The sequence below is a fragment of the Amborella trichopoda genome, chromosome 9 (genome assembly GCF_054954075.1).
Source record: "Amborella trichopoda isolate Santa Cruz 75 chromosome 9, AtrichopodaSantaCruz75HAP2 v2.0, whole genome shotgun sequence".
NCBI classification, from domain to species: Eukaryota; Viridiplantae; Streptophyta; class Magnoliopsida; order Amborellales; family Amborellaceae; genus Amborella; species Amborella trichopoda.
In genome coordinates, this window is record NC_142344.1 from 47011012 (window position 1) to 47021839 (window position 10828).

The 10828-nt window shown below is 35.2% G+C and overlaps 1 protein-coding gene across 2 annotated transcripts; it reads left to right on the top strand.

The window, feature by feature from the left end:
* The first annotated feature begins 307 nt into the window (after nucleotides 1–307).
* On the top strand, nucleotides 308–1720 carry HIS1-3 (histone H1-3). Of its 2 annotated transcripts, none has more exons than XM_006852932.4 (2): nucleotides 308–596; nucleotides 1177–1720. In XM_006852932.4, exons 1-2 carry the CDS (start codon nucleotides 420–422, stop codon nucleotides 1627–1629), a joined length of 630 nt encoding a protein of 209 aa, XP_006852994.4. In that variant the 5' UTR covers nucleotides 308–419; the 3' UTR covers nucleotides 1630–1720. The 2 variants fall into 2 exon arrangements, with proteins under 2 accessions (XP_006852994.4, XP_088702582.1); XM_088846456.1 differs by having other exon boundaries at nucleotides 466–596; nucleotides 1190–1720.
* Nucleotides 1721–10828: the final 9108 nt, after the last annotated feature.

The window sequence follows — 10828 nt, forward strand, 5'->3', positions numbered from 1 at the left end:
AAAGGACCACTTCCTGACTTCATTTGTAGAGAGAGAAATTTGCAGGCAAAGTGAAATGGGAAACACACCCTAATAGGCCTCTCTCTCTCTCTACTGGTCAAAGCGTTTCTAGAGAGAGAGACAATACAAGCAAGAGGGTACCCAAAAATACAAAAAAATTGATTGGGACCGTTGTGATGACGTTTGATCGACGGTTGGTATCCAAAGCGGAAATCGCATCGATCCGGGTGATCGAAAACCAACCAATAAGAGCGCACCGTTTCATCGCCTCTGAGTACTTAAACCCCCGCACCCAGAAGCCCAAATCGTGCAAGCGAAAAGCCTCTTCCTCTCTCTCTCTCTCTACGAGTTTCTTCCAAACTTATCAGTCGTTTCTCTCTCGAAGCTTTGTATCTCTCTCTAAAATTTCGTCTGCAAAAATGGCGTCGGTTGAGAACCCTGAGCCTGAGGTAGACATGGCTGCCTCCTCGGAAGCTCCCATGGAGGTTGCAGTCGTGGCTGAGAAGCCAGCTTCGAAACCCGTGAAAGAGAAGAAGGTGAAGGTCCCTAAGGAGAAGAAGCCCAAGACTACTGCTGCTCATCCACCTTATTTCCAGGTAGCTTTAATGGCGTGTTATTAAATGGAGGTTTTGATTCGATCAGTTTTATGATTCTCGTGTTTTGAATTGCTCCCTTTCTCTCTCTTTTCCTTGATTTGAGGGGTTAGTGATTTCATTTTAACACAGCACTTCTGTGAATAAGGGCTTTGAAACTGTTTTAGGGTTTTAGATCGTTTGAATTAGATGATTTTCCAGCTCTCTGTCTCTCTTTCTCTGATTGTGGCTTCTTTTTGTTATTCTCCTCTCACTCTCTCTCTCTGCCTTCTCTGTCTATTTCCTTCCTGTTATGAATCTGTTTCTTCATTGTTTCCATTAATTAGTTGCAAACATTCTGCCTGATCAATTTGTGAACACTTATATTTTTTTGCGTGTGAAGTTACTGTTATCATTGTTTTTCTTCTATTTTATGCTCATACAATTCTCTATATGCATATATATCATATCATGATTTACAGGTTTAATTTGGTCCTCTTTTTTTTTTTTTTTTTTCCCCTTTCAATTCTGAATTTTTAAGGGTTTGTTTTCCTATAATTTTGATAATCACTCATTCTCTTTGGACATCTTTCTGATTGATCAGATGATCATGGAAGCTATCCTGGCATTGAAAGAGAAGGGAGGGTCTAGCCCTTATGCCATTGCAAAGTTCATGGAGGAGAAACACAAGGCTGTGCTCCCAGGTAATTTCAAGAAAATGCTTGCCCTTCAGCTCAAGAACCACGCTGCAAAAGGGAAGCGCGTTAAGGTGAAAGCCTTTTATAAGCTTGTTGAAGAGGTGAAGAAAGAAGCTCCTGCAAAGAAACCCACAAAGAAGCCTGTAACTATTGCTTCAAAGAAGCCCAAGGCCCCTAAGGCCCAAAAGAAGTCTGCAGCCTCTGCTCCTAAAGCTTCTTCGAAGCCATTGAAGAAAAAGACCACATCTGTTAAGAAATCCCCAGCAACTAAGAGGGCAGCACCTGCTAAGCCAAAGCAACCAAAGTCCATTAAGTCTGTGAAGTCACCTGTGGCGAAGAAGGCGAGGAAGGTGGCTTAGGCAGTGAGAAGTTGATAGTGCCATGGCTGAGTCTTGTAATATTTGATCTGTAAATTCTTCTTCTTGACGTAGGAGCTTGTTTCTTTCTTCCCCTGTTCTGTAGGCTGGCTCGTCGGATAATGGTGGAAGTTTTTTTGATGGATTGTAGATCCTATATGTCCATGTTTCGATCTAGCAATAGCTATGCCAATAGAAAAAAAACTATTAGCACTGTTCGTTAAAAAAAAAAAAAAATTTAGAACTGTTAATCGACGTAACTGATGGCGCTTTCTCCGTTGATTCATTCTCTCTTCCTTCTCTCTCCATTAGTTCCTTCTCTCTCCATTAGTTCCTTCTCTCTTCCTTCTCTCTCCATTAGTTCCTTCTCTCTTCCTTCTCTCTCCATTACTTCCTTCTCTCTTCCTTCTCTCTCCATTACTTCCTTCTCTCTTCCTTCTCTCTCCATTACTTCCTTCTCTCTTCCTTCTCTCTTCCTTCTCTCTCCATTACTTCCTTCTCTCTTCCTTCTCTCTCCATTAGTTCCTTCTCTCTTCCTTCTCTCTCCATTAGTTCCTTCTCTTTTCCTTCTCTCTCCATTAGTTCCTTCTCTCTTCCTTCTCTCTCCATTAGTTCCTTCTCTCTTCCTTCTCTCTCCATTAGTTCCTTCTCTCTTCCTTCTCTCTCCATTAGTTCCTTCTCTCTTCCTTCTCTCTCCATTAGTTCCTTCTCTCTTCCTTCTCTCTCCATTAGTTCCTTCTCTCTCATTCATGCTTTGCTTTTGCGTTCACGTCTCTCTTCTTTTTGGGTATTCTGAATCTCTCTTTGCAAGGTTCCGTTTCCTCCCTTCTTTCGGTTTCGGTTGCAGGTTGCGATCGCCCACTCTTCAACTTCGCTATTCTTATAGAATGATCCCTCTTTCCGTTTCGGTTGATGGTTTCGAACGCCACTCTTCTCTCTCTATTCTTAGAAAAAGATGCAGTTGCTTAGGAAAGGAGCATCTTTTTTTTCTTTCGTGGGGAATAAGTATTTTTATATGAATATTTGCGGTTTATTGTATTCTGCGTCCTACGATTTTCTCTCTGATAGAGTGGATGGATGATGCGAAAGATGGGTGTCATGTTTTGAATGGGCATTGCCTACTTTCTCAACGTCCAATGCACATTTCCTTCCAAATACTTTTATTCTTATACTATTCTAAAAAATTGTAACCCAAACCAACCTATGTTATATGTGGCTGTGAAAATTTAATTTAATCTAACTTATGTTATACGGTACTTTCAATACTGTAAAATCATCCACGTTACTTTAACATTTTAAGTTTGGTAAAAATTAATTTATGTTTTACGGTATTTGAAATATTGTAATTTTTTTTATTTATATTTATTTATTTCATATCTCATTCATTTTATGCTTAGAGTAATTACACTATGAGACCTACCAACATTTTATGTTTGAGACATTACACTATGAGAGTATGATCTCAAAGGATCATCATTAAATTTTAATGTAGATTTTTAGAAAAGTTATGTGATATAGATCTATTAAATTTAAATATAGATATTTAAAAGAGTTAATGACATGGGTGTGTGACTTCCCACATCTACCTTAATAGGATTTTAAAGGAGCATCATTAAATTTTATAGATCTTTATAAAAGTTATGACATGGGTGTGTGATTTGGGTTGATGGGTTTATTGATACTTTTTTTAAAATTTAATGGTGATCTTTTAGGGATTTATTTGTATTGGGTATGGGAGGGTTTTATAGTATTATTACTTTTTATGTTTATATCTTTTTTCTCTCTTTTATTTTTTTAATAGGTATTTTTTTTCTCTTTAATTTTTTTTAATATTTATTTTTATTTTTCGCTTTATTTTTTTTTCTCTTCTTTCTTTCGCTAACTCTCTTCGAAGAGATTTGTATAACAACATTTGTGTATTTTATTCTCTCCTATAAAAACTCCCTTCAACGCCATGATAAATCAAATTTGTATCACGTTGGAATAGCGTTTGTTGACGGGATGAAGTAAGTAAAGAGAGAGAGTTAAGGAGAGAAAGAAGAGATAAAAATAAAATAAAAAGAAAGAGTAGATAAATATTAAAAAAAATTAGAGAGAGAAAGAAGAGAAAAAAAAAATTATAGAGAAATAAAAGATAAATATTAAAAAAAAATTAAAGAGAGAAAGAAAAGATAAATATAAAAAGAATAATTATAGAGATGAAAGAGATAAATATAAGATCAGTTTTGTAGCACGTTGGAATAAAGTTGGTTGAAAAATTAAAGAGAGAGAAGGAGAGAAAGAAGAGGTAAACATAAAAAGAATTAGAGAAATGAAAGAGATAAATATGAGGAGAAAATAATTTATTGAATGTCATATAACATGATTTAGTTTTTATTGTACTTAAAATATTGTACTGTAATTGTATTTCACTATAAGAAGCTTGGTATTCTGCTTAAGCTGGATATGAAAAAAGCCTATGACCGAGTAGAATGGAGAATTATGTTAGAAATTTTAAAGGTTATGGGATTTGGCGATAGATAAAGGAGTTGGATTTTTTGATGTCTTTCTTATGCTTATTTTTCGGTGTTATTCAAGATGAGTCTCATTGGTTATTTCAATGCTTTTAGAGGTCTTCGACAAAGGGTACCCTCTTTCTCCCTTCTTATTCACTATCTACGCTGAATGCTTGAGTTTAATGTTAAGTTCGGTGGAGAGATTGGGTCACTTTGTGGGCTTTAAGCTTTCTGATTCTAGTATTGTTATTTCTCATTTGCAATACAAAGATGACCCTTTAATCTTTTGTAATGTTGACTCTCTTCAAGTTAAGAGCATTGTTAGATTTTTGAAAGTTTGTGAGGTCAAGCTTGGCCTTAAAATTAATTTTCACAAATCTTCCATGGTTGGAATTAATTGCTCAGAAGACATGGTAGTAAAATGGGGTGTAAGTTGGTTCTTTCTCTGTCATATATCTCGATTTACCTAACTCTGATTCAAGGCATTCCATTGAAGTTTGGGATAAAGTGCTTTAAAGTGTCCAATTCAAACTAGATCTTTTGAAGCACAAGTATCTGTCGTTGGGTGGGAGGGCAGTGTTGTTGAGATCTTGTTTGGCTAACCTTCCGGTTTATCAGATGTCATTGATTAATATGCTCGCTTCGCTCCCAAAAAAAATCAAAAAAATGATGCGAAACTTTCTTTGGGGTTCTAGTACTGAGATGAGGAAATTTCATTTACTACAAAAGGATAAAGTATGCACCCCAAATACGGAAGGTGGTTTGGGTATTCAAAATGTTAGAATGGCTAACCAAGCTTTGATGTGTAAATAGTGGTGGCATAGTCTCTATTTACAAGACCATCTTTGGTACCAAGTTTTATTGTCTAAGTATGGGATGAATAGATATGATGTATGGCTTGGGGGTGGAAGAGGCAAGGAGACATCTCATGTGTGGAGCGCAATATTTAATTCTAGACCAATGATTTCGGGTTACTTTAGATGAAACTTAGGTTATGATGATCATATTTTCTTTTGGCATCATAAATGGATTGGGGAATACCCGTTGAAGTTTGTCTTCCCTACGTTATTTGAGATTGTTACTAGACCTAATTTGAAAGTCAGTAAGGCTGTAGATAGAAGGGGTCAACTTATTTCGTGGAATATTTTTTTGGCCTATAGCCGTTTGAATAATATTTTATTTTTCCAAAGGTGTGCATTGATGGAGATGTTGAATAAGGCCTATATTTCATAGAATGCCGAGGACGAGATGATATGGGAGATAAAAAGTGATGGTGTCTTTTCCATCAAATCGTGTTATAATATTCTTTTTCACGACCATTGGAGATGGTCTTATCCTCATATTGCTCAAATTTGGAAATGGGCGATCCCCTATAAAGTTCAAGTCTTTATTTGGTTGGCTTCTCTTAATAAGGGTTTGGGCCATTGACAATTTGATCAAAAGGGGGAAAAGTTCTGTGAAATGTGTGCTTCTTTTGCAAATCTGATGGTGAAACTAGTACGCATCGATTTATCTATTGTTCTTTCTCAATCTGTGGAGGGGATAGTTTCACAATTTGCTCTATCTCATCTGCCTAAGACGGATAAGGTTATTTGGAAGATAGCTAAAGGTGTCATCGTTTGGGAGGTTTGGAAGAAAAGAAATAGAATGACCTTTGATGGAAATTCTATGCCTTTTGATAGAATAATTTATATCATAATACTTTCTATTTGGTCGTGGCTATTAGTGACAAAAGAGAGATGGGGTATCTCTAAGGTAGATGTCATGGTTAATCTCAATAATCTTTTCCATCTTGGTTTTGTTAGTAGTAGACCGAGATGCATTTGGCTAGCACCTTGTGTTGGAAGTTTGAAGCTCAATTTCGATAGAAGCGCTTTCGGTAACCTTGGTTTAGTTGGGATTGGTGGTGTGTTCCGTGACTGTTTTGGAAACATTTTATTTACCTATGTAGGTCCGATAGGGTCATACAACCGCTAACTTTCCCAAGCTTAGTGCTTTGCTAATTTGGTTGAAGATCTTCATAGATTGGAATCTTGGTAATACGTGCTGAGATTGGAGGGGACTCTTTGAAAGCAATTAGATGATGTAATAAGGAGCTAAAAATTCATTGGGAATTTCGGTCGTTATAGTTGCAGATTATGGGTCTAGTAGCTTCTCTGTCAGTCTCATTTTTCCATGTTTACCGTGAAGCGAACAATGTGGCTAATGTTTTGACTAAAGGTGGTGCCTCTTTACCTTTGCTCATTATCTCTAATGATGTAATTTTCTTTTTGTAGTTATTAATAAAAGGAAACATTTGTCCAAAAAAAAGTATTCGAGATTTTATTTTGGACTTTAAGCTAAAACATTGGCATATTATTAATAACCCAATTCCAAATCTAATGGTCAATGATAATTGTAACTTCCGTACGTCAAAAATAAATTGTTACGTATATTGTGTATATTACCTTTTTGTTATCTAGTCGGGACAACATTTTAGAGAGTATGAGAGATAAAAACGGTCTAAACGACCCCCCATTATAGGTGTAGTTTCTGCTAATTGGGCCTCCAATGATTCCAAATGTAGGGAGATGGCCGGGGGGTGGGGGGGGGATTCGTAGCGTGTACAGATAGGTTTCAAATTTTAATGCTAGTAAACAAACCATGGAATTCAATTAAACATTATTATAAAAGTCAGATTTGTATAAGGTGTTGAAGTAAGGTGCACTTCAAAATTATGCTGAAAAATTTGGTGCCACAAAGCTTTGTAGTGATATGAAAATCTATTGGTGCCCCCAATTTATAAAATTCAAAGTTCTAAAAATGGTAATGATCTAGCACATTTATAAATACTTGAAAATCTTGATGATAGATGGTCTACATAATGTGTTAGAAGATGAACTATTTTTAGAATTAGAAATCTTTTTTTTTTTTTTTTATGTTTATGAATCTTGAGGTCGAGATGATCCATTTAAGTGTGTTTTCTAACATAGAAATAACCTTCTCAAGTTGGTTTTTTAAGTGCACCTTACTCATACAACATAAAGTTAACACCTCATATAGACTTTTTTTATAATTAATTATACGGAGCATCATCAGCTGCAATGTGCTTATTCCGTCTAAAAAGTGAGACATCGAATCAAGTAAAGATAGGCATATGAAATACAATATGAATACAAACAATATTGCAAGGAACAAATGCTTTGTCATAGTATTGACAATGTTGATGATCCAATTTGACATGCTCTTCTTGAAACCAGTCCATTGATGCGAATTGGGAAGTGCGGGTTGAGGAGCTTTAGGGAGGTATCGGTATTCGCCAAGTACCCTCTTTTTTTTTTTTTTTTTCATTTTTTGAGCTTATTTAATGTTTTTTTAGGTATTTTAAACATGCACTTCTTATCTTTGGGCTTCCCCAACAAAATAGCCGTCGATTTCAAAGCGAGATTGAATCCTTCTCTCGAGGTAAGTGACTTTGCGTTCCCCTGATTTTTTATTTCAGCGGTTTATCAAGCTTAAGCTCATCGAAGGTCCAAAGGAGTGCCCGAGTGGTATTTTAAATATTTTTTAGATGGGAAATTATCACAAATATACTTTAATTTTTACCTATTTAGAAAAAAAAACCCCAACTTTCATAAACCTTGTCCACACCTTTTTTTTTTTTTTCAATTATGGTCTAATATTACAGTACCTTAAATACCGTAAAACCTAAACCCTACGGCATTTTAAATTACAGTACTTTAAATACCGTAAAATCTAAACCATATTATATGCCATTTTAACTACTGTATGGATATACATTAGATACATGTGAATATGGATATCTATCTATCAATATGGATATCTATCTATAGAGACATATATTGATAAGGTTATTGGTGTTCATATCTCTTGATTATAATAAGATTTGGTATTTATCTGATGTATTTATCAGCCAAATACCATCAGTTATGGATAGATACCACCTAAATAAGCTAGGTATCTATCTCTAGAGATATATATTGATAAGGTTATTAGTGATCTCTTGACTATGATAAGATTCGGTATTTATTTGATATATTAACCACCAGTTAAGGATAAATACCATCAGTTATGGATAAATACCACCCAAATATGCTATGTATTTATATGATAGTTAAAGTACCGTATAATATGGCATACTTTTTATGTATTGAAAGTAGCGTAATATTAAATCAAGTGATTACTAGACAAAAATTAAGCTATATTTGTGATAATTTTCTAGATCTTCGATTTGGATCAATTTGGATTTGGGTTTTGAAACATTACTCGAAAGTATGTTGCCTTATGATGACCACTAACACGCGAAAAAGTTCAAGCATTTGCCTTGGGGCATTGGGAGGCTAATACAATTAAATGCATTTTAGTTTCGAAGAAATAATTGATGTAACTTCAATTTATTGTGTTTCTTTGTGCCGGATAATCTTGAGAGAGAGAAAAGGGAAAAAGAAAAAGACGAGAGAGGAAACATGAGAGAGGGAGACGTGCTAGACAAAAGAGATTTATGTGAGGTTCTCAACTAGTTACCATTTATATATTATTAAAAAAAGAAAATTATTTCATGCACGGCTGGACCGCATGACTACATATGCGGTCCAAAAAGTGTATAGCATTCATCTTAAATATGGATGTAAGTAGGTGTTCTATCTAAAAATAATGGAAACTAATGGTCCAAATGTTTTCTTACTAATATTATTGTTTCTAGTTTTTAAAAGGTTTATTTTTTCATATTCATGATCTCTATGATAGAAATTACATGTCCTTAAAAATTAAGTCCAAAAATCCATCTTAAAAATAGATTTATTAATGGGCCCGCATGTCTACATATGCGGGCTTGACTGCATAGAAACCGGGTCGTCAAAAAAATATGCAAGGGAAAAACTACTCATACAAAATATGAAAGGACACTTGGATCCTACAAATTAGATAAAAGGAATTTCAATACTCCCCTTCAAGCTAGAGCGTAAATTACACCTATGCCCCGCTTAGAACAAATTATTTCGACCATATTACGACCAAGGCCTTTGGTGAAGATGTAGCCCTTTTGATCCTTAGATTTTGCATTTGAAGTAGACACCGACTTACTTGCAATTTTTTCATGGATAAAACGACAGTCTACTTCAATGTGCTTGGTCCTTTCATGAGACGCTGAATTACTGGTGATATTTTATTATTACAATACATCGTCATAGGTCCAACAACAACAAACCCCATCACCTGCATTAGTGTTTTTAGCTACACCAATTCACATGGAGTATATGCCATTGCTCTATTTTCATCATTTGCACTAAATCTAGCCATAACGTCTTGTTTCTTGCTTCTCCAAGTTACCAAATTTCCACCAATAAATGTATAATAACTTGTGACAGACTACCTAGCCAATGGTGAACCTGCCCAATCAGCATATGAGTAACTTTCAATGGCTAAATGATTATTTGGCTTGTAAATCAAACCTTGATCTAGGACTCCCTTTATATACCTTAAAATTCTACAAACAACATCTCAGTGACGAATCCTCCAACCATATGCATAAACCGACTCGCAACACTTAACTGCAAAAGCAATATCATGCCTCCTAATGGTAAGATAAATCGGCTTTCCTGCCAATCTTCTGTACCTTCTTGGATCCCCAATCAATTGCCCCCTGATGATGCAATAATTTTGTATTTCCATCCATAAGCGTATCCATTGGTGCAACATCCAACATTCTAGTTTCTATCAACAAATCAGTCACATTTGTTTTTGGAAATTAATGTCATGCTTTGACCTGGTTGTTTCAATTTCGAGAAAATACCTTAGCTCATCTAAATCCTTTGTAGGAACATATTGTTTTAGATGTTTTTTCAAATGACTTATTCCTTCTTCATCATTGACAGTAAAAACACTATCACCAACAAATACACTTAAAACAATTATTTTACAGCCTTGTTTTCAAAACAACATTGAATTATCTACATGATTATGTCAAAATCCATATGCTATAATAATTTAACCGAATTTTCAAACAAACAATGCACATGGGACTATTTTAGGTTAGATTCGCTTCGGGGTCTTCTCCAGTTTGGTTAGAAAAATTAAACATCTCGGTGCTTTGGCCGATTCGGGAGCAGACTTCGGATTTTTTAATATAATATAAATAAATAAGATATTTACATGTAAAAATATATATAAATAATGGAAAAATTAAAAATAAAAATATAAAAAAAAACCTTTTATTTTGATATTCCTTTGCTTGGGCTGAAGCTTCAGTCGAATCTGCCCGAAGCACACTTGAAAATGACAGAAGTAGTCCGAATTTGGCCAAAGCAATGGGACCAATATATAAAAATAATGAAAAACTTAAAAATAAAAATTTCAAAAAAATAAAAAAAGTACTTTTATATAGATATATCTTTGTTTGGGCCGAAGAGGCCAAAGCTTTGGCTAAATCTTCCTGAAATAGATTCAAATCTAACCGAAGCGGCCCAAAGCAGCCCGAATCTGACCGAAGCGACAACACCAGGCTTCGCTTCGCTTTAGTTTAGGCCCAAAATCCGAAATCTTCGGCCTCTTCAGCCGAAGCGAAGTGAATTTGATGACACTGGTTTTGAGCTATAAGTGACTTTCTTTAACTTGTACACTATATCTGACTTCTACTGAGCAATATACCCAGTGGTTGCTCCATGTACACCTCGTCTTATACATCACCATGGAGAAAAACACTCTTCACA

Coding starts and splice junctions, on each gene's coding strand:
- HIS1-3 (XM_006852932.4), top strand. CDS start 420: ATGGCGTCGGTTGAGAACCCTGAGCCTGAGGTAGACATGGCTGCCTCC. Junction 597..1,176: donor CTCATCCACCTTATTTCCAG/GTAGCTTTAATG, acceptor CTGATTGATCAG/ATGATCATGGAAGCTATCCT.